The following is a 27,975-nucleotide window of genomic DNA, read 5'->3' on the forward strand; positions in this document are numbered from 1 at the left end:
TCCCAATCATTCACTGGCTAAGCGGCCAGTATATCAGCCGAGCCATGAAGTCCTGGAGCTCCAATCCGGCGCTGAAGAGGCACGGTGAGAGGTGACTAAATAACCTTTGATATTTTCCCCTGTACCCCTGCCCATCTTCCCTATACACATGAATGTTCTGCATAGCTGAGAGAGAGGTAAACTGCAGCCAGACAGCCCTGGTAGCAGTTTATCCCTCCGAGAACAATATAGTGTCAGCCATAGGCTGTATCCATATTTTCCAGGCAGCCATAGGGTTTCATTCATCTTCTCCAGCTGCTGGGAGTCAAATCTCGAGCATTCAGGGTCTCACAACCCCAAACTTCATGTAAATTTGCTCATCTCTGCTTGCCAACCATCCACCCTCACACTAAGGAACCGATGCTACGACAGCCAAAGGGTTAACCCTTCTGCAGGTGTCCTTGGACAGGGCTCTGTTCATTTCCGCTTATACATAGCTGGACAGAAGTCTGAATATATCTGCAGGTTTTAATATGCTGAATATCACGGCGTGATTAAATGCTAAAGGACGGCAGACACAGTACATTAAGTTAATTCATCATACGAGAAGCGTTGAGCGTGTTTATACACATGTACAATGCGGATTGATGGATCCCCACTTTATATCACTCCGTCCAGAAGCTGACAAGGTCACCAACACACTGATGCATGAGGGAATCCATTCTCATTACGCCGCTCACGTTCACACAGACATCTCTCAAATTGCCGATATGAAAATGAAACTCTATTCAAGGAAAGAAAGCAGCAAGGCGTCCGTGGATTTATAGCATCCCGAATCACTGGGAATGCAAGAGTTAATGAATGTATTATGGAATGGAACTGGAAGGGCTCGTCTGCACCGCTGCTATTAGGCCTGCGTTCAGTCCAGTATTATTGTCCTGGAAATGGTGCAAGCGAAAAGGTGGACGGACTGCACAGACTGCACTGTAATGGCCGCTCTCACTAGCTGGTTATGAAAATTATAGAATAAAAAAAAAAAGCCAATTAAAAGCCAATGGGCCCCCTGTATCAAAACTGCTACAGAAAAGCAGCTGCCCCTTTGGCTTATGGGAGCCATGACAGAATCCAGGCTTCACCCAATAGCCGCAAAACAAGGGAAAAATTAGAGGTGCGTATAGGCAGAGATTAGTCAATGGCGGCCAAACCATTACCTCAGAGCTCACTCACAGCTGACTGGTCTGTGTCTTTCCATTAGCGGTGGCATTTTGTGTGTTTTTGTGTGACTTCTTCTATGGAAAAGCAAGCTTTCTGGATGTATATATGTTGTACACACATTTTATATAGGTTTCCTCCAGGCACCCCCCACAAGTGCAGACATACAGACAGGTGAATCTAGAATAAAGATGTGTTGCAGAATAAGCTCACGCTTTATAAATAACAAAATTATTATTATCCTATCTTGTCACGTTAGGTCTGTAAAATGACAGACGGAAATTGTGTGGAACATAAAATAATTCGCCTGAGCTGGCCTGGACTGTCTAAGTTTTAGGCAAATTATAAATGTGACTTTGAGTGGACGCAGACGTCTGCGGGGACATTGCAGCGCGGTAAAATGAATATGGATTATGAATGTAATGTATTATTCAATCTTCAGGATAAGTTAAAATCCAGAACAATGACACCATGAGACGTCTCTGAGATAACGCTCCAGAAAAATCACATCAGTTATATCTCTGTGAGACGGATGCACAATGCGACTGTGCCAAGGGGATTCCAGTGGTCTCATACCCAGAGGAGATCTCCGCTCTGATGCCCTTTGCTGTGTAAATTCTCCCGTGTATGGGACCTAGACTGGTAATTATTATGTAGTAAATGACGGAATGGCTGAATGGTGGATTCCCGCTCAGCCGTTACCGATTCTTTTTACCATCAATTAAAAGGTCATTTGGGGCAATAATTCCTATACGTAGCTGGGAAGAATAATCCGAGCCGTTACACTGCAATCCTACATAACAGGCTCCTTCTCTTCCATACAGATCAGATCATTCTAACTGCTGATCTTTTCATTCTGATTCATAACCGCTGCCTCTATGCCAGAATATGGGAGCTGTAACAAGTCCGAAAGAGTTTAGGAGGGGAATGGCGTATACTGTGACTGCCACCTAGATAGAAAGGACAAGATATATAGATTCACTGCCCAATAGATAGACGTTTCAAAGTCCTAAACAATTAGAGAATATCACTGCCTGCGGGAAATCTAAAATTTTACTTTTATTAGATAGCTCTAAAAAAACAAATGTTTACTCATTATGTGATACACCAAAAGGAAACAAAAACATGAATGAGACAAAAATATACCAATGGATATACAGGCTGGATAAAGGATCAGTAGGAGTTGAGCTGAAACGCGTTGCTGTTTTAGAATAAATTGTATACTAATTTTTTTCATCCATTTGAGTCCTGGATTAGTTTTGCTGTTTCCTCGATAGCACCTCCATATGCTGTTGATTTTTGGCTGAACAAACCGACTCCTCATCTGTGCTCATACTTGAAGTGACCCTGTCCCCCCTTTTTGCATTCTGACTCCTCTACACAGGTGTAAAGGGTGAATTGTTCAGTTTTCAGCTTATTTTATATCATATGTCATGGTGCTTGTTCTGGTAAAAAGTGATCTTTTATCATCTGTGGATTGTGCTATCTGGGAGGGGCTTCACAGGCGAAGCGCCACTTAGTCCCGCCCACAATGCCACAATTGCCCCCGCGACATCATCGGCACATGGGCCCCAGAGCAGGGAGTGGATGTCCTCTCCTGGCTTGTTCTGTCGATCAGTACAGATGTGAACACTCAGACACAGACTGATCAAAACGCATGACGTCTCTATGACAAGTCAAACGTTTTCTGTGATGACAGTTACACTTTAAGGCGCTACCCCCACCAGTTGGTCCAAACACTGTAACCCTGAACTGTCAAAGAGCGGATTATGACATCAACAGTGAACATAGTATCAGAGTAATTTCCTTTTTTCCAGGGATATTTCTCTTTAATGATGTGGATATCAAATACCAATCACGGCACAGAAGGGATTAGAGGTGGAAAAGCTGAGCATTAAGTGCCGTCATGTTCTAGAGAAGAGACAACGTATTCTCCTTCCATCAGAGTTCACGCATCAAAGACTGGATTTTAATCTTAGAGCCGAGACGTCTATGTGCTGCCTCTTTAGTATATCCTTTCAAAGTCTTTAAGACAGTAGAATTATTTCAGAAGTGTGCAGCAGGAAGAGCCCCATGAAAGGTGGAGAAAAAATAGAAGGTAACATGTTCATTTGTCTCCTATGTTTAACATCCACAAAGCAAGATCAGATCATCTGCAGGCTGCAAGGTTATGGAACTTAAAGTGCACTTGTCAGAAGACCGGGGGTCCCAAGCTTTTTTTTAAAAGAGCCAAAATGGGAACACAGTCAGGATCGAAAGACTGCACAGCGCGGGGGAAGAAAGTATTGGTTAGTTTATTGTTTTACTGCACAGAGAGGCAGAATGTAAAGCTTTATATTTCCACTGCAAGAATGGAAATCCCCTTAATAAGAAGTAGTCCAGGGTCGGACATTTTTTTCAAAAGAGCCGGGGAGGAGGAGGCTGAACACAACGACGTGCACCTAGGACCAGGAAGCAAGTCAACTGGTAAACTATCCAGTACTTCCTTCCCCCCGCGCTGTGCAATCTTTCCGTCACAACTGTTTTCCCAGTCGACTTCTCCTTACAGCATTTCCATCCTTACAGTGGAAATATAAAACTTTGCATTCTGCCTCTCTGTGCAGTAAAACTGACCAATACTTTCTCCCCCCACGCTGTGCAATCTTTTGGTCCTGACTGTTTTCCTATTCGGCTGTATTGAAAAAAAATGTCCGACCCCGGCCTTCTGACCAGTGGACTTCAAAATCCATAACCTTGCAGCCTGCAGATGATCCGATGATATGATCTTGTTTCGAAGAACACTTTTTCGCTCCTGTGCCACAGCTAACATAACACAGTTGAACAGTGGAGCTCTAATAACTCTGATTGGCTGAGCGGGACATCCACCCAGGAACCCCCAAATCAAGCTGGATCGTGAAGCAGGTAATGTATATGCTTCAGCTGGCGGGGGTTAACGGGGCGGTCTCCTGACATACTCGCAGCAGGATGGCTTCCCATAGACATTACAAGGCAGGGATCCGCAGCGGATTTTGCATCGAGAAATCCGCTACGGAGCCGCCCTGTGTGTTTGCAGCCTAATCCTTAAAGCTAACTGACTTTTTCTTGCAACTGTAATGTAAATCATATTGTCAGTAGTTGGCTACAAGAAAATGGACACTTGCACTATAAACACTGTAGGCAGTAACCCAGGGGTTAATAGTTATTGACCAGTAACACAAAAACAACAATATGCTAGAAGTTATCTACATTTCTAAGCTTTTTTTTCCTTCGGATCAGCCATCACTCAGCGATGCTAAACATGTGCTTACAGAATCCAGGAGATATACGTACAGGCAGGTCAGCGTAGAAATAGTGTTTCCGATCAAACAGGGACTTCTTGTTTATGGTGCAGTTTAGGGCAAGGCCGGTCATCACCGCCGCTTCCACACATCTCCTGTTGATGGTCTGAAAAAACAAGAAGCATAAAACAGAAACCGTCAATTGGAGTAAATGGATTTGTAAGCGACGATTTACTACAAGGAAGGAGAAAACGTGGCAGTAATGCTAAGCTGCCTGCAGAAGTCACCGTCTGGAGATGGAGTGAGAACACGAGCAGTCGGCCAGGAGATCACAGAAGCCGCCATACTTATAACCAACTGGAGAGCCAGCGCCAAGGTAAAAAGATCAAACCCCATAACCAGAAAGTAAAAGGAATGTGTTGTCGGCAGGGCTCCTCGTGGCACGCAGACATGGCAGGAACCACCAAGTCAAAAAATGGGTATGGTATGTGTTTGCGCCACTGCTCGAATTTTAAGGCACTTCGCAGGATTATGCTGAACCTTGGCCGTCTGAAGCATCCCTCTAACTCCCACTGATTTCACTTCTTGTTCGCTCAGTCAGTGTCCCACAGCAGTATCCCACCTCAGCCACTGATCAGGGCAGAAAATTCCACGTGCAGACCCGGACCTCCCAACTGCTGCTGGAGCAGTGGGGGAGCGGGGAAGGCAAGTATAGCATTTTCTTTCTACCATTTTAGCACCTGCCTGAGAACAATTAAAAGTGGATCCCTTGGGGTCCCAGAATGGGGGCACAATGAGATCATCTTATTGTCAATGGCCCTTTCCAACAGGTACAGACTGTCCAAAGCATAGAAGCCTCTTAAAGAGATTCAGGCTCCTCAAAAACTACCCCACTAATCTACAGCAATAAGTAATTAGGTCAAAAGACACCGATTCTGAATCTCTGAGTAGAAAGATAAAAATGACACATTTAGAACTTTAGTTTGGAGGGGCGGTTTAAGGTGACAGGGGCCATTTTATATCTTGATATACTGGCTCAAAGTCTTCAATTTTTAAACTGAACAACACAGTTCTGTCAATGAAGCTTAAAGTGTCACTGTCGTGAAATTTTTTTTTTGCAGAAATCAGTAGTCCAGGCGATTTTAAGAAACTTTGTAATTGGGTTTATTATCCGAAAAATGCATTTTTATCATGAAAAAGCAGTTTGAAGCTCTCCCCCCTGTCTTCATTGTTCTCCTATGGAGAGAGCTAAAGAAAAGACCAAAACAGGACAACAAAGAGTTAAATCTACAAATCCCTCACCAGTTATCTGTTCTGACCATCACCAGTGACCTGTCTGAGCTCAGATTACAGCTGTCACCCAGCTCCGTGCCTGTAATCCTCTGTTATCTGCTTTCTGCTGCCGGCTAACTCCCTCCTTCCTCCTCCCCCCTCCCCTCTCCATAGAGCAGACAGGGGACGTCTCCTGCAACAAGTCACAATTTTCAGATTTTTCAGAGTGGATGAAAAAGAGGAAGGACGGGGGGGACCTGGGAAAAAGCTTTTTACATGCAGATAATGGCAGATTTGGCTAATAAACCCAATTACAAAGTTTCTTAAAATCGCCTGGACTATTGATTTCTGCAAAAAAAAAAAATACGACAGTGACTCTTTAAGGGTTATTTCATCCACTCAGAACAATGGGCTAATGAACTTACTGACTGCAAACCATACACTAAATGTTATGTCCCAGGATGTGGGCGCAGTATTGTTCTTATTCTTATATTCTGTGAACTGCTCATTCTGATATCTTCTATATCATATTACTTATGTTAATGGAACCCGGCTCACTTATGATGGAGATGCGGGGCCATTACAGCCTTTGTTTTCTGTTATAATCTCTGGACACTTTAAAGCCGAATGGCTGGTTCACGGGTCGCAGGCGCTCATTATAAACCTGCAGGAGGCCAAACTCGGCTGGAACACTTGGTTTCTCCGACAGATCAATCCCCTCGCTCCCCATCAGATACGCAGATTATTTCCTTTAATCTGACTTTATTCTCTCCATCCTGAGATGCTGCTTATAGTACTAAGCAATAGCTGGACATCATCCTTCCACCTACTATCCGTATCATGGGATGCTTTAATGTGCTGCAGGGAATAAGAACTAATGACCACAGAATTCACTATTACATGTATCCTATATGTATGCACATCTTATTACAAGTCCATAATAATCGGAGAGAAATAATCGTCGGAATTCTTAAGCCACACCCCTTTGTCACAGGCACGTCCCCTTTGTATGGTGGGGTGGAAAACGGGTTAAAAAAGCATAATAAATGCGGTGCACAGCATGTAAACATGCTCCAATGTATTTAAAGTCAATCTTTCAACTGTAATTCACGTTCCAAACTGCTGACACTGTGAGATGCTGTTAGGTCAAGGAGACACATGGTACCTTTCATATATCTGTCTGTCCCTCTATAACATGGAAACATGCTTTTATTATAAAAGGAGCCAAGCAGGTTAGAATAGGCTTTCCCAAGCTTGTGAAGTGCAGCAAGCTGTAACAAATCCTTGCTCCCCCTCCAATTCCAGGTTTGGGAAAGCCCATTTGACTCCTTGTCAAAAAATCCTTTTACTCTCTGGTGCATGTATCTCCTTGACCAAAGGGGCCTTATTACATGGCCTGACCCTGCAGTAAAAGGGTACGTGCACACTACACCACAATTTCTGTGGAGACTTCAAGCATGCATGTACCCTAAGGGCCCTATTACACAGAGTTATAATCAGCCGAATTGGCCCAATATGGACGATTATTGCTCAGTGTAATGAAGCTGATCATTGCTTTTATTGGCCGTCAACTGCGCATCACTACGCGTAAAAGCTACGCACAGCCGGCAATTCTGCAAACAGTAGACATTACCTATCCACATTCCAGGGCTTCCTCCCCAGTCCCGTGTGCTGCAGCTTCAGAGCGGCCTGTCTGAGCTGACCGGCTATTCTAAAGCTCCAGCGAGCAAGACCTGGGAAGAAGCAGACTGCAGGAGGAGCCTTGGAGCGTGGATAGGTAATGTTTACTGTTTAAACAAGGGCTGCAAGGACAACGGTAAGGATGTCTGTGAAGCCCTTGATAAATGATTATCGGGCCGTGTAATAGGCCCAGTAAACGAGCGCTGATCTACCAGATTGGTGCTCATTTACAGGTATTAATCGGGCCCCCATCAGCCTGTGTAATAGGACCCTAAGCAAGAGCGATCTGCTAGTTTAATGCTCCCTTACCAAGTCTACACACGTCTTGATTATCGTGCAGCAAAAGGCTGTGTATATATATATATATATATATATATATATATATATATATATAGTTAGAAACGTCTGTGCAGCCCTAATATATATATATATATTAGGGCTGCACAGACATTTCTAACGATATATATATATATATATATATATATATATATATATATATATACACACACACACACTCACCGGACACTTTATTAGGTACACCATGCTAGTAATGGGTGGTCTTCTGCTGCTGTAGCCCATCTGCCTCAGAGTTGGCCGTACTGTGCGTTCAGAGATGCTCTTCGGCCTACCTTGGCTGTAACGGTTGGCTATTTGAGTCACTGTTGCCTTTCTATCAGCTGGAACCAGTCTGCCCATTCTCCTCTGACCTCTGGCATCAACAAGGCATTTCCGCCCACAGAACGGCCGCTCACTGGATGGTTTTTCTTTTTTGGACCATTCTCTGTAAACCTTAGAGATGGTTGTGCGTGAAAATCCCAGTAGATCAGCAGTTTCTGAAATACTCAGACCAGCCCTTCTGGCACCAACAACCATGCCACGTTCAAAGGCCTCAAATCACCTTTCTTCCCCATACTGATGCTCGGTTTGAACTGCAGGAGATTGTCTTGACCATGTCTACATGCCTAAATGCACTGAGTTGCCGCCATGTGATTGGCTGATTAGAAATTAAGTGGTAACGTGCAGTTGGACAGGTGTACCTAATAAAGTGGCCGGTGAGTATATATATATATATATATATATATATATATATATATATATATATATATATATATTAGCTTAATCACTCTTCCCTCTTCCCTAAGTGGAAATGAGTCACCCATACGTTAAGGGTAAATTCACACGGGCGGATCCGCAGCGGATTTAACGCTGTGAATTTCAGCTAAATCGATCCCCTGTGAATTTCAATGCAATTACATACTCGCACGCTGCCAGTATGTAAGTGCCGGCTGCATTAACCCCCGCCACCCGGGATGATACATTACCGGCACCACGATCCGGCAGTATCTCAGGCTCCCGGAGGTCCCGCACAACCAATCAGTGCACGGCCCCGCCACAGTCACTGATTGGCTGCGCGGGACCTCCGAGAGCCGGGAGCCTCAGACGCGGCCGGATCGTGGTGCCGGTAATGTATCATCCCGGGTGGCAGGGGTTAATGCAGCCGGCACTTACATACTGGCAGCGTGCCAGTATGTAATTGCATTGGAATTCACAGGGGATCGATCCGCTGGCGATTTAGCTGCGAATTCGCAGTGTTAAATCCGCTGCCGATCCGCCTGTGTGAATTTACCCTAAAAACTGAAGTAAAACAGATATTACACATATACCTTCACCATTTCCACCTCCATGTCTCCTGTCTTCAGCTCTGCCCCATTATATGAGTGAGAGGTGATAGAATTTGGAGCGACATATGGAAAATTAGGGGAACTTAAAAAAAATAATAATAATTGTGGCAATTGAAAAGTCTATCCTTTAGCTTGGAGGGTGCTGCTGTTTTATTATCCCGGGTCGGCACAGAGAACAGACCAGCTGTGTACGTAAAACGGGAACAAGGTGAGATCCTTACTGAAATCTCAGACGTTTCTGTGCACGTTCGGCCCGGGCTCCTCACACCTGAAGAGATGGCAGAATCCAGAGGCCGCTGTTAAGTCAATATTAGCGCTGTTCATTTTTCTGACATGGCAAAGAAAAGGTGATCGCTAATGTGAAACGGAGAGAGAGATTTTTTTTTTTTTAACTTTAAAAGAAAATTGTCAGTAGGCTCATTTTATCCGAATGAGCAAAATGTAGTAAATGACAGAAGATGAAACCTGGCGGCGGTTATCTCTGTCTCCGCTGGCAGCAGCTCGGACGGCCGTACAAGAAGCTATAAAGACTTCAGAACAAAAGAGAGCAGAACAATAGACATTTAGGCTGGATCATGTCCCTTATAGAGAGATTACCCGTCACTGAGCGCTAAAACGTCGGCACGTCTAGACACCATAATGGAGCCAAAGCTGAAATGACTCGGCGTGTGGACGTTGTATAAGGGACTGTGTGGAGTCACAATGGAACCAAATAAATAAGGGTGGTTATAATATTACAGAATAACAAAAGCAGGAGCTGCTCTATTACACTCACAGTAACTGTGTCCGCCACCATGTGAAGACCATCCATACAAACCCAAAATGGCGACTCACTAAATTCCTTCTATTACAACCTGCAACCTGTACTGCAGTGCCAGCAGCCACATTAAAGGGGAACTCCAGTGAATATCTTTTTCTGGTTTCAGAAAGTTATACAGATTTGTAATGAACTTCTATTTAAAAATCTCAAACCTTACAGTACTTATCAGCTGCTGTATGTCCTGCAGGAAGTGGTGTATTCTCTCCAGCCTGACACAGTGCTCTCTGCTGCCACCTCTGTCCATGTCAGGAACTGTCCAGAGCAGCAGCAAATCCCCATAGAAAACCTCCGCTGCTCTGGACAGTTCCTGACATGGACAGAGGTGGCAGCAGAGAGACTGGAGAGAATACACCACTTCCTGCAGGACATACAGCAGCTGATAAGTACTGGAAGACTGGAGATTTTTTTATACAAGTAAATTACAAATCTGTATAACTTTCTGACACCAGTTGATTTGAAAGAAAAAGATTTATACTGGAGGAGTACCCCTTTAACTGTACTACTGTGCTAGTTGTCACCATAAACTGTAGCCTGCAAAACTGATAGTGCGGTGATAACAACCAACTTAGGATGTACTGTGGTGCCAGCAGTGCTCATACACTATACCACAGTGCTCAGACACTATACCACAGTGCCAGCAGTGCTCATATACACTATACCACAGTGCCAGCAGTGCTCATACACTATACCACAGTGCCAGCAGTGCTCATACACTATACCACAGTGCCAGCAGTGCTCATATACACTATACCACAGTGCCAGCAGTGCTCATATACACTATACCACAGTGCCAGCAGTGCTCATACACTATACCACAGTGCCAGCAGTGCTCATATACACTATACCACAGTGCCAGCAGTGCTCATACACTATACAACAGTGCTCATACACTATACCACAGTGCCAGCAGTGCTCATACACTATACCAAAGTGCCAGCAGTGCTCATACACTATACCACAGTGCCAGCAGTGCTCATATACACTATACCACAGTGCCAGCAGTGCTCATATACACTATACCACAGTGCCAGCAGTGCTCATATACACTATACCACAGTGCCAGCAGTGCTTATACACTATACCAGTGCCAGCAGTGCTTATACACTATACCACAGTGCCAGCAGCGCTCATATACACTATACCACAGTGCTTATACACTATACCACAGTGCCAGCAGTGCTCATATACACTATACCACAGTGCTTATACACTATACCACAGTGCCAGCAGCGCTCATATACACTATACCACAGTGCTTATACACTATACCACAGTGCCAGCAGTGCTCATATACACTATACCACAGTGCCAGCAGTGCTCATATACACTATACCACAGTGCCAGCAGTGCTCATATACACTATACCACAGTGCCAGCAGTGCTCATATACACTATACCACAGTGCCAGCAGTGCTCATATACACTATACCACAGTGCCAGCAGTGCTCATACACTATACCACAGTGCCAGCAGTGCTCATACACTATACCACAGTGCCAGCAGTGCTCATACACTATACCACAGTGCCAGCAGTGCTCATACACTATACCACAGTGCCAGCAGTGCTCATATACACTATACCACAGTGCCAGCAGTGCTCATACACTATACCACAGTGCCAGCAGTGCTCATATACACTATACCACAGTGCCAGCAGTGCTCATATACACTATACCACAGTGCCAGCAGTGCTCATATACACTATACCACAGTGCCAGCAGTGCTCATATACACTATACCACAGTGCCAGCAGTGCTCATACACTATACCACAGTGCCAGCAGCGCTCATACACTATACCACAGTGCCAGCAGTGCTCATATACACTATACCACAGTGCCAGCAGAGCTCATACACTATACCACAGTGCCAGCAGTGCTCATACACTATACTCGAGTAATAGTAACCCACATATACTATAATACTATATTAGTAGTCCACATGCACTATTATACTAGCACTACACATAGACTTTAGTGGGATACTTTATACAAGCATCTGCCAGACTTAGTGTAAACCACATAGACTTTAGCAATCTATAATAATATACAAAGCAGGACTGTTTGATCTATCAGTATCCTGCCCCTCTGTCCCCAGCCCTGACCTGTATTATACCCAGCGGTTACACTGTGTGAGGTCGTGCAGGCGCATCCATTGTACAAGTATAACTCCAGCACTTCTCACTTCTCTGGACCTATAAGAGTATTTCACCAGAACACTAACCTGACCATACAGCGGGGTTTATTGTCTTGTCCTTGAGCACCTTCACAATGGACTCACAATGGACAATGGACCAGTGGGGAGCAGAGGGGTCAACATTTAAAAAGTTTTGTATCTGCAGCTACTTTCACTTAAAACATCACTTGGTATTTTAAACAGCAAAAAAAATTAACAAAAAGACAAAAAGTGATCTTCATAAACCGTTTCCCTAAAGGCTGCGTTAAAAGAAGACAATAATAAAACAATGCTCTATACACAATGTTCTGAAGTGAATTACCTCTCATAATATGAAGCCAAAATTACTCCACTAATTCAGCGTCCCTGTTATATAGGGAGAAAGGAAACACACATTGCTGGGCCCTAGAGAAATGAATAAGACATGGCGGCACTCAGCCCCACTATCTGTTAGTGACGTGTATCATATAATAAAGAAGGGAGTCAGAAGTAATGAAACTGCTATATACTGTTCTAACAGTTCAGTCCATGCACGGACCTTATTATACGGAGCATGTAAATGTGGCCTCACTTCTGTACAGAAATCCACAGAATCTGACATAGAAGCAATAATCAGTACGTACCGGCAGAGTTCCTGGCAATGAAGCATCGAAAAACGACACTGTTGAATTTGGCGGAGCTGCAAACTTAACTTCAGAACTTGAAAAAAGTTTGGAGACGGAGTTAATCTGGGCATGGATTTCAAGTCCAACAACGCTTTCCCACGGCAAAGAGCTGCAAGAGAACGGAACAAGTTTATATTATCGGTCGGGTGCTCGAATAACTCCAGCTTAAAGAGCAAAACTGTGCACAAGAATTACTGAAGTGCTTAATCCTTAGAAGAGTGTGAACCATGTGGGACGAGGCAGGAAGAAAAGCCGCATCAGGAAATATGAAGATGAATCCAGCACAATCGGAGAGTCTCCGGCGAACATCAGTGAGTGTTCAGGCCTTAGAATACAGAACTGGAGAGCTGTACGGGGGCGCTGGGAGCTGCCGCTCTCAAAAGATTTAACGGAGGAAAAAAAAAAAAGAATCATAAAGATTTCGGAAATGACTCCCTCTGTAAAATATGAGCTGAGCAATAGACAGGCGTGGGCAGAGCAATCAATGGCTTTATCTGTCAGGATTCTAGTCTGAACACATTGCACGGCCCGGGCTTCTATTCACAGGGACTCTCTTAGGACTCTTGCAGATCTGACAGTAATCCAGCAGCACTATTGTTTATTGATCTTTTAGTCATAAAGCTCTTCAGCTGACAGCAGATAAGAGACACGAGAACATTTTCTTATGTTCTAAATTCCCTTATTTACTTCAACATCATCTTTGGCGCTCTGTATTCACTCCTGTACTCCGATCTTCCTGCTCTGCACTGAGCCAAGTCATTTGCGCACATTTATACCAGTTATGTCCTTGACGCTCTGCAACGTGATTGTCACTTCTCCAAAATATCTAATGGCTGCCGTCTGCTAAGTACTGAACTCTGCTGCTCATCCCTTATATCTGGAATCAGGTGTTAAGAATAAAGTGCTAAAACTAACAAACTTCACTTTGTAAGCCAACAGTTAAATCACAAGTGCAGCAAACACTACACAAACTACAGACAGTAAATGCAGATTTCTGTACACTTCCCTAATCCATTAACCCCTTAACGACACAGGGCGTACATTTACGACCCTGCTGCCTGGGTCTAACGCAGGAGGGCGTAAATGTACGCCCTGGTGCGGTCGCGGGCTATGGAGCGGCCTCACGAGCCCCACCCCATAACGTGTGAGGACCAGCTGCTATCTGCAGCCAGGCCCTCACCCTCAATGGCGGCCCACCGCAATCGCCCACAGGCAGGCTGAATCAGAAGATCACAGATAACACTGATCCCTGCTATGCTATTGCATAGCAGAGATCAGTGTATACAATCCAATGTATGTCAGTAAAAGTGTAAAAAAATAAATAAATGTTTTACAAAATGTCCCAAAGCCACTCCCTCAAAAGTGTAAATTACCCCCCTTCCGATTTCATACATAAAACACATAAAAAGTAATAAAGTGAATTAACATATTATATACTATAGCGTGCGTAATCGTCCGATTAAAATAAAATAATACTATTCCTGCACGGTGAACGCAGAGATTGCTTTTTTTTAAATGACATTTTATGTATAAAAATTTATAAAAAGCGATCAATACGTTTGATCTAGAAAAATATAATACTAATAAAAACTAGAGATCATGACGCAAAAAATGACACCCCATACGACCCCGTAGGTGAAAAAATAAAAACGCTATAGGAGTTACAATAGTGCCAATTTCAATATGTCTATTTGCAAAAAAAAATTTTTTTAAACTGCTAATAAAAATAGTAAAACATTAGAAAACCTAGTAACCATGCACATTGCTGTGTTCAGACTGACCTATAGAATAAAGAAAAAAAGTCAGTTTTACCACAAAGTGCATTGCGTAAACATGGAACCCCCCAAAAAATTTGTGGAATCACATTCTTTGACCCAAATTCACCCCATAAATAATATTTTGGGGGTTCCGTCGTTCATTTTATGGCAGATTGAAAGATGCCATTACAAAGTACACATGCTCTTGAAAAAAAAACAAGCCCTCACATGGCCCTGTAGGTGGAAAAACGAAAAAGTTATGAGTCTTAGGAGGGGAGGAGGAAAAAACGAAAATGCTAAAGTGACAATTGGCCCTGTCCTTAAGGGGTTAAGTAGCGGTCTGTAGAATATATCATGGAAGCTCAGAAAGGAGCAGCAAAAAAAAAAAAAATAAAAAAAAAATAAAATTTGGCTAAATGAGACTAGCAGGCGTCTCGCTTCTAAATTCCCTTTTACTCTGGCCGATTATCGACTGATTGAGCGTTCCTAGGAGGGGTCATTCCCAACAACTGGTCCATATAAAAGCAGCTTACAGGGACCTGTTACCATAAAGATGCTACCTAAGCTATCACCATCAGGTTATAGAGCAGGAAGAACCAAGCAGATTTATATATCTTTATAGGTAAAGATTTAGTACAGTGACACCTCAGTTCTCAAACTGCTCCGAACTCAAATAATTCAGTTCTCAAACAATATTTTTAAGAAAAGTACTTGATCGGATCTGAAAAACTTTTTAAGCACCCAGTCTTGAAGTCTTGTGTAAAACAGTTTTGAGAGGGTCCCTGTGTGTACAGGTACATGTACAGTGCAGTAATACCTCTGTTCTCAAACTTAAAGGAGAAGGCCGGCCAACTACTTGGCTGGGCTTCTCCTTTCATCTGTTCTGGAAGGCTGCTCCAACACCGAAAAGTTCAAAAACCAAGCTTTTTTCTAGAGTTTTTCTATAGGAAATCCATGTAAATACATTTACAGTGGTGCCTTGGATTAGGAGCATAATTCGTTCCGGGACGGAGCTTGTAATCCAAATCCACTCTTTAACCTCTTTAAGGCAAAATCATTGGAGGTAGGGTCGAAGAAATAACAATACAGTCTTCTTAAGAGGCCCCGGAATTAGAATAAATACACTTTTAATCCTTTAAAGAGTATCTAAGAGAGGGCAAGTGCAGTAGTAGTGGGTGGACTTTTTTCCACCATTTCACTGTCAGTTCCTTTTAGCTGTGGCATGTATCTTGGAGATACAATAGATAACCAGACTGCCCTGCAAAATGGTCGAATTTGAATTCGACTATTAGTCGAAATTGAAATCGATTTGAGTTGAAAATTGAAATTGAAGATTAAAAAAAAAAAAAGGCCATAAAGTGGTCTTTACCGAGCTGCTGACTACTGCCTTTGAAACAGCTACAAAATGAAAGGACAGCAGAGGACACTCGCAAGTTTACATCCACCAATGGTATGGTTCGAAATAGACAACACAAGGATCCTAAATAAGGATCCACCATTTTCACTGTCTGTTCCTTTTAGCTGTGGCGTTTACCTTGGAGATACAATAGATGACCTGACAGCCCTGCAAAATAGCACTTAAATTGAAGTCGATTTTATTTGAACATTTAAATTGAAGATTAAAGGACAAGTGCCATGAAAAACTTTTTCCCAGTAATTGAAGCACATTACAAAGTTATATAACTGTGTAATATGCTTCAATCACCTATCTGTCTCCCTTTCCTGTCTTTTCCGCCCTAAACCCCCCACCAGGAAGTGCAGGAAACTCACGCAGACCTAATTACTGTCCTCACCAAGCTCTTCTCTTGGCTTCTTCTTGTGACGATGAGTCATCAGCAGGAGGGCTGCTCTAGCTCCTGTTACACCAGCCTCCCCCTCCCCTGCCTCGTCAGGTGACTCTGCTTGCTCAGCTCCGATTGGCTGAGCAACTGCAAGCCATCTGAGTCATGTCACTTGCTTATCTTCTCTCCATTACTGACTCCCAGCACATAGGCAGCCTCCCCCCTCCCCTCATACTCTCTCCTGCTGCCCAGTGGACTTAGTGAGTGAAGGAGTCATGTCACCTGTTTATCTTCCCTCCTTGACAGACCCCGTCTTCCCTCCTTGACAGACCCCGTCTTATCTCTCCTGCTGCCCTGACCTGATTAGGGACGGCCATTGTGCAGATGTCACTTTGCTATGTACACTACATTGCAAAGTGAAAGTATTTGTGTGCAGCTTCAGTGCAGGGGCTGACAACCTGTGTGATTATACAGCAGCCTGATTGAAGAGAGAGAGAGGGAGTCATGTTTAGTGTATGATGGGAGTTGAAGTGAAATAAGGGGCAGGCACTTGCAACGTCACAGCAGCCAAAGTGCATCATGGGAAGCTGAAACCAGGAAGTAAGGGAGAAATGAAGACTGAGAATGAAGCTCAGGCTGTATGCAGACGGTGGGAAATTCAAACAGTAACAGCTCAGGAGGGATGATAAGTATATAAACTATGTTTCTGATTGTTTTTTTTATTCTTAGCACGGGAGTGGTCGTTTAAAAAAAAAAGCCCATAAAGTGGCCTTTACCGGCCTTTAGATGAGTCAGGCGTGGAACCTCCCAAAAATTATGCCTGACACAGCATGGCGGTGAGAACTCAGTGAACAAGGTAGATGACGCAGGCGTTCAACATCCCAAACATCCGCCTGACACAGTGTGGCGGAAAGAATTTTTTTTTAACCTGAGGGTCACGGGAAAGACAGCCTAACATTAAGCTAGCCATGTGCGCCAGGGTCCAAACATGCAAGAATTCCCTCTCCTCAATAGGCAGACTCTTAATTTCCTCCTCCACCAATTCCTCCTCTTCAGGCCATACACGCTCAACAGCTAAGGATTGAGCATGGGTACCCTGGGTGGTGGATAAGTTACTGGACACATTATCCGCTAACCACGTCATCGCCTGTTCACACTGCTGCGGTTTCAATAGCGGTGTACCCTGAGACCCCGTAAGTTGCAAGAAGAAGCTAGGGAGTGAATGTTTGCGATGTGCCACTGCTCCCTCCTCAACGAGTGCTGTGTCACCCTGCCCAGAACCACAGCCTCTGCCCACTGCATTGCTTGAAACACCACGTCCATGCCCTCGACCCTTACCCCTGGGGTTTACCATTTTATGGACACTGCACAGTCAAGACTGAGATAGCTGCACTACAGATCACAGCAAGCCAAGAAAATATATTACTCAGACTACTTTTGGAGGTAGTCGTATAGAGTCTGTGTGTAAGTGGTGCTATATGGTATATGCCACCTCTTACACAGGACAGTCAGCAGTGAGGTTGGATATGGCTGTACTAAGAAAGAAGGCAACCCTGTAGACTGGCTGCAGATGAGAAAATATACTGATCACACTAGTTTTTGGAGGTTTTCGTATAGTCTGTAAGTAAGTGTTGTTATATAGTGTATGTCACCCTCTTACACAGGACAATCAGCAGTGAGGTTAGATATGGCTGCACTAAGAAATAAAGCAACCCTGCTGACTGGCTTCAGATGACAAAAGATACTGGTCACACTAGTTTTTGGAGGTTGTCGTATAGTCTGTGTGTAAGTGGTGGTATATGGTGTATGCCACCTGTTACACAGGACAATGAGCAGTGAGGTTCTATGCAGCTGTGCTACAAATCACAGCAATACAATGTACAACAGTAGCAGCACCAGCCACAAAAAATATAATAGTACTGAGGACTTCTTTGGGGTCTGTGTCCCCTTTCTGCCAGCAGTCGATCACCAGTTTTCAGCTAAAATCGCGGTAGCTGCACTGCAAGTCCCAGCCAGCAGTCTGGAGTAATCCCAAAAAAATAAAGATTTTATACCCTTACAAGGGCTGTTGGGTTCTCTCTAGTATCCCTGCCTACAGGAACGCTAATTCCCTCCCTAACATTCTCCCTGACAGAAAGCAGCTCTCTTCCTAATCTCTTCCAGCCTGCGTCTGACGCGAGCACCTCCGGCAAAGATTCTTATATGCCAGGGTCATCTGATCTGGCCAGCCAATCGCTGCTATCAACATGTAGGGTTCCCACGTGATGCTATGAGCTCCCTAAGACTCTCCTGCATGATGATTGGTTTAGAAAAAGCCGCCAAACATGCACGAAGAGGAAGATGCCATTGTTTCGAATATCGCGAGATGCTCGTCCGAATAATGAGTACCCTAATTCTCGAACAAGTAGCAAGCTTGGACGAGCATGCTTGCTCATCACTAGTGGTGATGTGTCGGCCCTGCTCAGACAGGCAGCGGCTGGGGGACCAGGAACCGAAGGGGCCAACAGCGGACCCCTGCACTGGAGCTGGGGAGGTAGGTGAATGTAGTTAAGTTCAGCCACCTCCTCCCTGGGTCTTTGAGAAAAAAAAAAAAAAAAAAAAAAAAAAAGGTTGGGCGCTAGACTACCCCTTTAAAGAAGTCCGGGGATTTTTTTAAAAACTCAGCTGGCAGAGTACATAATAACCAACCATTACTTACCTCTCCCAATTGCCCATGAAGCACCAGTTCACAGGAGCCTGGAGGGACCCCTACCAGAAGGTATTTACCCCTGGGTTCAGATCAAGTCATGACTCGGGGGGGGGGGGGGGTCTGGGGGGAATGCTTGCACCAATTGATGGACAGCCCGCTCAGCCAATCAGTGACTGCAGTGGTGCCCCACCCCAGTCACTGATTGGCTGAGCAGGCAATCCATCAGCCGGGTCATAACCTCCACTGTGAAGGAGATCCCGGAGTGGCGATCCAGGCTCCCAAGGGTCGGACTCTCTGCAATTAGACAAATGTTTTAACTTTAAGGTTTAGTGCAACAATACAAGTAGGACACCAGTTGCTGCAATGAGCCCAAAATAACCGAAACTCGATGTGACATCAATATGGCCGACACTGGAGCAGAAACATACAGAAAAATATCACAAGGTGGGAAAGGTCAGAAAGGTTTTCTTAGGGCGAGAAACATCACTCATATATGTGGAGGTCATAGGGACGGACATATAACTGCGTTGCTACCCAGTCATCCCCAACTACAGACAGCCACTACCGTGCCCTAAACAGCTGATAACAGAGAGCAACAGAGCAGTCACCGAAAACAAATATAAGACTTGAGGTTCAACATCCTTAAAGGGGTACTCCGGAGAGAAACCTTTTTTTATTTTTTTATTATACACTGCTTCAATAATATTATAACACTTTAGAGCCACTATCAGAGCGAGCGGTAATAGTAACCACCAAACATAGAGAATACGGCTGTTTCCTGTTTTCCAGGCGGGACTCCGGCTGTCTCCAACGAGACTCAAATGCTGATGGTCTTGGTGTGTACAAACCCGAATCTCGTCCCGCCTCACTCATCTCTAATTACAGAGTAGTAGAACTTTATCAAAACAAAGTACAGTGGTGCCTTGGATTACGAGCATAATTCGTTCCGGGACTGTGCTTGTAATCCAAATCCACTCTTAAACCAAAGCAAATTTTCCCATAAGAATACATAGAAATTCAGACAATTGGTTCCACACCCCAAAATGATGATTTATTATTCTGAACAACATGTAAAACTAATGAAACAAACAATGAGAAACAGCAGAATCTGTGATATTATAAGTTACTGTACAGTAATGGAGAGGATGGGAAACACAAGGGCGGACAGAGACTGCAGGGAGGATGAAGGAATGAGCAGGACAGATGTGGGCACATACATGCAGCGCTCTCTGTCCAGGGAGAGAGGGGTTACAGCTATGGAGAGATTACCCCCACAGTCCTGTCCCCTGATGTAAGCCCCAGCCTGAAGTGGATCTGCTATGATTTGGAAGGTGAGGGAGACTTCCTGGGTCAGGGTACAGGGCTGTAGACCCCGCTATGCAGACCATGCCCCTCCCCCACTCGCGCTCCCAACCAGTACAGGGAGCTCTTAAACCAAAGCAATGCTCTTTAACCAAGTCACAATTTTGAAAAACTGTGAGCTCTTAAACCAAAACGCTCTTAAACCAAGGTACCACTGTATTAGAAAAAAATCCTCTCTGACGTACCCCTTTAATGCAATGTTCTGCATCCTGTGGCTCTATAGTTCCACTGCAGAACAGACAGCTGACGGCTCCGCTACAGAACAGATAGCTGACGGCTCCGCTACAGAACAGACAGCTGACGGCTCCGCTACAGAACAGACAGCTGACGGCTCCGCTACAGAACAGACAGCTAACGGCTCCGCTGAAGAACAGACAGCTAAAAGTGAACCTGGTACCAATTAGTACAGGTGTGAGCACTCAGACTCGGAGCGATCAAAACTTTTTACATGTATCTATGATGTGTTAAGTCTTTTATATCGACAGGTATACATGAATTCTCCGCTCCAGAACAGACAGCTGACTGCTCCGCTCCAGAACAGAGAGCTCTGCTGCAGAACTGATAGAAGGCTCCGCTGACGCAGAACAGATAAAAGGCTCTGCTGTTGAATATGTAGGCTACGCCGCTGCAGAACAGATACAAGGCTCCGCCGCTGCAGAACAGATACAAGGCTCCGCCGCTGCAGAACAGATACAAGGCTCCGCCGCTGAACAGATACTAGGCTCCGCCGCTGCAGAACAGATACATATGCAAGGCTCCGCCGCTGCAGAACAGATACAAGGCTCCGCCGCTGCAGAACAGATAAGGCTCCGCCGCTGCAGAACAGATAGATACAAGGCTCCGCCGCTGCTAAACAGATACAAGGCTCCGCCGCTGCAGAACAGACACAAGGCTCCGCCGCTGCAGAACTGATACAAGGCTCCGCTGCTGCAGAACTGATACAAGGCTCCGCCGCAGAACAGATACAAGGCTCCGCCGCTGCAGAACAGACACAAGGCTCCGCCGCTGCAGAACTGATACAAGGCTCCGCTGCTGCAGAACTGATACAAGGCTCCGCCGCAGAACAGATACAAGGCTCCGCCGCTGCAGAACAGACACAAGGCTCCGCCGCTGCAGAACTGATACAAGGCTCCGCCGCTGCAGAACTGATACAAGGCTCCGCCGCAGAACAGATACAAGGCTCCGCCGCTGCAGAACAGACACAAGGCTCCGCCGCTGCAGAACAGATACAAGGCTCCGCCGCTGCAGAACTGATACAAGGCTCCGCCGCAGAACAGATACAAGGCTCCGCCGCTGCAGAACAGACACAAGGCTCCGCCGCTGCAGAACTGATACAAGGCTCCGCCGCTGCAGAACAGATACAAGGCTCCGCCGCTGCAGAACAGATACAAGGCTCCGCCGCTGCAGAACAGATACAAGGCTCCGCCACTGCAGAACAGATAGAAGGCTCCGCCGCTGCAGAACAGATAGAAGGCTCCGCCGCCGCAGAACAGATACAAGGCTCCGCCGCTGCAGAACAGATACAGATACAAGGCTCCGCCGCAGAACAGATACAAGGCTGGTGGAGCAGGAGAGGCACAGGATGCAGATCACCTCATCTATAACTTTATTTTTCTATCATAGTGCGACCTCTGCACCGTGTCAGGGAATAGAGGCCAGGCATTACATCAGGGGGTCAGGCTCCGGCCGGGCATGCTGGGAGTTGTAGTCCTGTAGCAGCTGGAGGCCGGAGTCTGCCCCCTACATTACACAGTATCAGGCTGCTATGTACCCCGGGTCTCTGGCATGCTGCCAGCTGCTGCTCGCCCTCCTCCATGGTCCTTTCTCACGGAGCTGCCGCCTCACACACAGCACCAGCACCAGCCGGCAGCCACGTCTGCTCTCATGCAGCAAGGGCGCAGCCATGACTACAGCCCACCCACCGGAAGGGCCAGAGATGACGTCACCCCCATGTGACCAGCCACGTGTGTGGGCGGGGCTCTGCTCAACTGTGTGCGCGGGGCTCTGCTCAACTGTGTGCGCGGGCTTTCCTGTCAGCACGGGCTCCCGGGCAGTGTGTGGGGGAGGATGAGGCTGGGCTCCCGGGCAGTGTGTGGGGGAGGATGAGGCTGGGCTCCCGGGCAGTGTGTGTGTGTGAGGCCGAGCTCCCGGGCAGTGTGTGGGGGTGTGTGTGAGGCCGAGCTCCCGGGCAGTGTGTGGGGAGAGGATGAGGCGAGGCCTGGCTCCCGGGCAGTGTGTGGGGAGAGGATGAGGCCGGGCTCCCGGGCAGTGTGTGGGGAGAGGATGAGGCGAGGCCTGGCTCCCGGGCAGTGTGTGGGGAGAGGATGAGGCGAGGCCTGGCTCCCGGGCAGTGTGTGGGGGGAGGATGAGGCCGGGCTCCCGGGCAGTGTGTGGGGGAGGCCGGGCAGTGTGTGGGGGGTGGGGGAGGCCGGGCAGTGTGTGGGGGAAGGGGGAGGCCGGGCAGTGTGTGGGGGGGTGGGTGAGGCCGGGCTCCCGGGCAGTGTGTGGGGTGAGGGGGGAGGCCGGGCAGTGTGTGGGGGGTGGGGGAGGCCGGGCTCCCGGGCAGTGTGTGGGGGGAGGCCGGGCAGTGTGTGGAGGAGGATGAGGCTCGGCTTCCCGGCAGTGTGTGCGGGGAGGATGAGGCGAGGTCGGGCTCCCGTGCAGTGTGTGTGGGGGGAGGATGAGGCTTGGCTCCCGGGCAGTGTGTGGGGGAGGGTGAGGCCGGGCTCCCGGGCAGTGTGTGGGGGGAGGGTGAGGCGAGGCCGGGCTCCCGTGCAGTGTGTGTGGGGGGAGATTGAGGCTCGGCTCCCGGGCAGTGTGTGGGGGAGGGTGAGGCCAGGCAGTGTGTGGGGGTGGGTGAGGCCGGGCTCCCGGGCAGTGTGTGGGGGGAGGTTACACAGACTATAGTGCTTGAGCTTGCCTGTGCTGAGGAGATGCTTGAAGAAGCAGAGTAAAATAGAGGTAGTTGTAGCGGTGCTTGAAGAGTTGAAAGTAGAGGAGAGGAGTTTGTCAAGGGAGTCCCGACCAAATATAGCAATGTACTCTAAACTTGAGAGAATACTTGTACCTGTGTGTAGACTATAGTCTGACCACCTTCTGCCCTACAGTGCCGAGTGACTTGTCCTCCTAGGTGATACAAGTCCCAGCTTTGGTTACCTGGTTGGAGCTAAGTTCCCGAGGATGTCCTAATTGCCTGTGTGGTGTACCCCTGGGGTGTTGTGTCAGAGGAGCGGACGGTCACTTGCTAGGTGGTGAGGTGTGACGCCACTCCGGTGGTGGTTGGCCGAGATACAGCTGGACCTTGAGGTGCTATATCATGACTCCAGTGCTGGTTGGGCCTACGTGTGATGGCACGCCTGCTTTTATTTTACAAGGCCGTTGTACCTTTTTCCCCTGTGGTCAGTGTCCTGCCAGGCTGCTACCGGGTCCCTTGGGTTAGTGTAATCACAGATGACCTGAGTTGTATAATGACCCTCCTGGACTATCCGATCTGCCACCCACAGAAAGGGGGAGTGTCCCAAGGTTGTGTATACTGTGTTGGTGTAAGGCAAAGGATCACAGAGTCTATTTATCATAAATAAAGCTGTTTTACTGAAGAATATGTGCTTGCAGCAGGATACACAATTATGACGTTTCTCTTGATAAAGCACTGGCTAATACACTTGATAACACTTGTAGATATATACTTGGCAAAACAGCAACCGAATCTGCGACAGGAATACAGTGTTAAATATAGTTGTACTGACTGGGTAGCTTGTAGAGTGATGCAGAGAGGAGGATATCGTTAGTACTGTGCGGTCACTTGCTAGATGGCAGTGTGACGCCACTACTGTGGTTGATGGCCGAGATACAGCCGAACCTTAGGGTTTTGTCACGTTATGGTGGTGCTGGTGGGCACACAGGTGTGATGGCACGCCTGCTTTTAAGATATAAGGCCAGTTGTACCGTTTTCCCCTGTGGTCGGTGTCTTGTCGGGTTGATGCAGGGTCGCTTGGGATAATGTCACAGGTGATATAGTCCCAGATGGCCAGAGCGGTGTAGTAACCCTCCCAAATAATGGTAGGACCTGCCACCCACAGAAAGAAAGGGGAAATGTCCCAAGGTTGCGGTGTATACGCTGTGCAGGTGGTGGTGAATAATCAGACTCAGTTGGTAATGTTGACTTGGTTTACTACTTGTTAATGTGCAGCAGGTAATACAACAAATCTTGATACACTTGATACAGTTCAAATAAATACACAAATATATAACCACCAGATCTGTGTGAGAAGTGTTGAGTAGGATGTAGTAGAGTTGATAAGGTTGTACTGAAGTAGCGTAGTAGAGAGGAGAGTGTCGTAAGAGTCTCAACCTACTCTCACCAATGGGTGACACGGGCCCCAGACCCTGTTACCTGGGATGAGCGGAATGGTTAGGATTTCCTAAGTTCACCTGTGCTGCGAGATGGAGTTCATAGACCTTTAGTAACTTTGCTCCACCAAGATCAGTTCCTACCTCTTTGGCTCTCTTGTGGATACTGTCCTGCACTGTAAGTTACTCCAAGTCCTCGGCGTGGGTTGAGGTTATTTGTTGGCTAGTCCTCTCGTGAAGGGTTTAACAGGGCATTACACAGCTTGTTTGATGCTTCAAGAAAGATGTTTGTAAGCGGATTCTGTCCCGTGTCCTACCCATGCGGGGTACTGACTAAAAACACACACACTCGTGAACTCCTCCCCTTCCCGTCCAACGTGTGAGGTGCGCTCTGGTTGGGTGGAAAGAGTGCAACAGAAGAGGGGAAAGAAGAGAGGCAAAAGAATTTGGTACATATAAAAATAACCCCTGAGATACTTCAGCCGTGCAGCTTCCATACAAGTTACACAATACAGTGACATCTAGTGGTCATCTCTAGTGGTACTGTAGCTGCAATAAGACCACACAAAAGTACAGACATTTACGAAGGGTGTGAATATGAGCAACATCCGTAGTGGGAAACCACAACTGTGCTCTGCTGGGATGTTGGAGGATAAGGTACAATACTTAGAAGACGAGAACACCTGTGCCCGTGTATTGACCTTTAGTCTTCACTCCACCTTATGCTCACTAGACTTGGCTGAACCTTCCTAGAGGGTGACACAGGCCCCAGACCTTGTTACCTGGGATTGTCTACGGTGTGGGTTGAGGTTGTCTCTGACTTGTCCTCTCCTGGAAGGGGCTTAATACTGCATAGTGTTGTGTAGCATCACTTGAAGAAAAGATGTAGGTTGCATCCTGTCTCTGCAGAGTCTAGCTACAAAAGCCTCTCTGGACTGGTTCAGCTGTCCCTGACAGGGCCCAGCTTGACTGCAGCAGGGAGTGTCCTGTCTTGTGTCCTCTCTGCACAGGAACCTTACTAAGACTGAGCTACACTTCCTTTACCCGTGTGACTTCCTATCTCCCATCATATCTAAAGTGTGCTGTGAGTGGGTTAGGAGTGTGCATGCAGAAGTAAAGAGAGATAGAAGAGAAGAACAGTAACCCATTTTGGACAGGTGTATGAGGCACAAAAAGAAAAAGAACCACCTTTGTGGGACACCACACGTGCACTGCGAGATAGGATACTTAGACCTTCTGGTAGCTTTGTCCTATCCAGGCTAGTTCCTTTTTTATATCAGGATACTGCCTTTCACCTTTTAGACTGGTTCAGGGTGTGGGCTAGGCTGTTCCCAGACTCTTCTCCCTTTAGTATTGTTTAGCACTGCATGGTAGATATAGTATAAGTACTGCAAGAACTAAGTGTCTTTATTTACATCTGACCACACTCGTGTCTGAGACTAGAACCAGACTGGACTAAACTGTTGTCCCGGACAAGGTTCCTGGCAGAGCCAGGCCCTAGCTTGGTTACAGCAGGGACATTTGCTCTGTGTTCCTCTCCCACGAGAATCTGAATCAGAACTGATGCTACACATACTCCCATCAAGTAGCCTCCTACAGGGGCCAAGTCAGGTACCCTGTGAGTGGTGGAAAGGAATGTGTGCAAAGAAAGAAAATGTGATAGGCTAGAAGAAGAGAGCATCTTCTATAGGCCAGCAAAACACATGGTAAACATTACAGTAACCCTTTCCTATCTTAAGCTGTGCAATGGAACAACAAGACTTAGAAATAACGCTGACACCTAGTTGTGAAATTTGAGAATACTACCTTCATCACCACAGAACCTGGAGAGAGAACTTTACGACAAGTGCCTAGGGCACGTAAGAGTGGGACACCACATATGCCTTTTTGATCTCTTAAATTATGTATTTTCTGAAGCGGATTGATAAAATACAGTCATGGCCAAAAGTTTTGAGAATGACACAAATCTTATATTGTCACATGATCTGCCGCCCTCTGGTTTTTGTGTGTGTTTGTCAGATGTTTTTTATCACAGAGAAATATAATTGCAATCATATTATGAGCAACAAAAGCTTATACTGTCAGAATGAGTTACTGCAGCAAATCAATATTTGCAGTGTTAAACCTTCTTCAGGACTTTTGCAATTCTCCCCGGCTGCTCTCAATTAACTTCTGGACCAAATTCTGACTGATAGCAGTCCATTCCTGCACAATCAATGCTTGCATTTTGTCAGAATTTGTTGGTTTTTGTTTGTCCACCCGTCTCTTGATGATTGACCAAGTTCTCAATGGGATTAAAATCTGGAGAGTTTCCAGGCCATGGACCCAAAATCTCTGTTTTATTCCCTGAGCCATTTAGTTATCACCTTTGCTTTATGGCAAGGCGCTCCATCATACTGGAAAAGGCATTGTTGATGGCCAAACTGCTCTTGGACAGTTGGGAGAAGTTGCTCTTGGAGGACATTCTTGTCCCATTCTTTATTCATGGCCGTGTTTTTAGGCAAGACTGAGAGAGCCGATTCCCTTGGCTGAGAAGCAACCCCACACATGAATGGTTTCAGGATGCTTTACAGTTGGCATGAGACAAGACTGGTGGTAGCGCTCACCTCGTCTTCTCCCAATAAGCTGTTTTCCAGATGTCCCAAACAATCGGAAAGGGGATTCATCAGAGAAAATGACTTTCCCCCAGTTCTCAGCAGTCGACTCCCTGTACCTTTTGCAGAATATCAGTCTGTCCCTGATGTTTTTTTCTGGAGAAAAGTGGCTTCTTTGCTGCCCTTCTTGAGACCAGGCCTTGCTCCAAGAGTCTCTGCAGTCTCACAATGCGTGCAGATGCACTCACACCTGCCTGCTGCCAATTCTGAGCAAGCTCTGCACTGCTGGTAGCCCAATCCTGCAGCTAAAACACTTTTAAGAGACTGACCTGGCGCTTGATGGTCTTTCTTGGGTGCCCTGAAGCCTTTTTGGCAACAATGGAACCTCTCTCCTTGAAGTTCTTGATGATGCGATAGATTGTTGACTGAGGTGCAATCTTTCTAGCTGCGATACTCTTCCCTGTCAGGCCATTTTTGTGCAGTGCAATGATGACTGCACGTGTTTCTTTAGAGATAACCATGGTTAACAGAACAGAAACAATGATGCCAAGCACCAACCTCCTCGCTCTGAACCGCCGCAATCCCGGGTGCCGTGTGTAGCAAAGTTGACAGCTGCATCCGGTTATTGGATGCAGCACTTCCCTGGTGTCTAGTGGCGGAGATCGCTCTCCCGGGACGTTGTCCCGGAGGAGCGATCTCCG

General features: G+C 46.3%; 1 protein-coding gene across 2 annotated transcripts in view; it reads right to left on the reverse strand.

Annotated features, from left to right (window-relative positions):
• GATB (glutamyl-tRNA amidotransferase subunit B) overlaps nt 1-22,294 on the reverse strand; it is a 58,022-nt gene extending 35,728 nt beyond the window's left edge. Inside the window, exons 1-3 of one of the 2 annotated variants that reach the window (XM_069976890.1) lie at nt 22,102-22,294; nt 12,700-12,850; nt 4,501-4,614 (exon numbers count right to left, since the gene is read on the reverse strand). In XM_069976890.1, coding sequence (XP_069832991.1) covers nt 4,501-4,614; nt 12,700-12,850; nt 22,102-22,235 — 399 coding nt within the window. In that variant the 5' untranslated portion in view covers nt 22,236-22,294. The remainder of the gene's footprint in view (nt 1-4,500; nt 4,615-12,699; nt 12,851-22,101) is intronic. The other variant, XM_069976891.1, reaches the window with a different exon arrangement.
• Nucleotides 22,295-27,975: the final 5,681 nt, after the last annotated feature.

Source organism: Dendropsophus ebraccatus, chromosome 7, assembly GCF_027789765.1.
Source record: "Dendropsophus ebraccatus isolate aDenEbr1 chromosome 7, aDenEbr1.pat, whole genome shotgun sequence".
Lineage (NCBI taxonomy): Eukaryota > Metazoa > Chordata > Amphibia > Anura > Hylidae > Dendropsophus > Dendropsophus ebraccatus.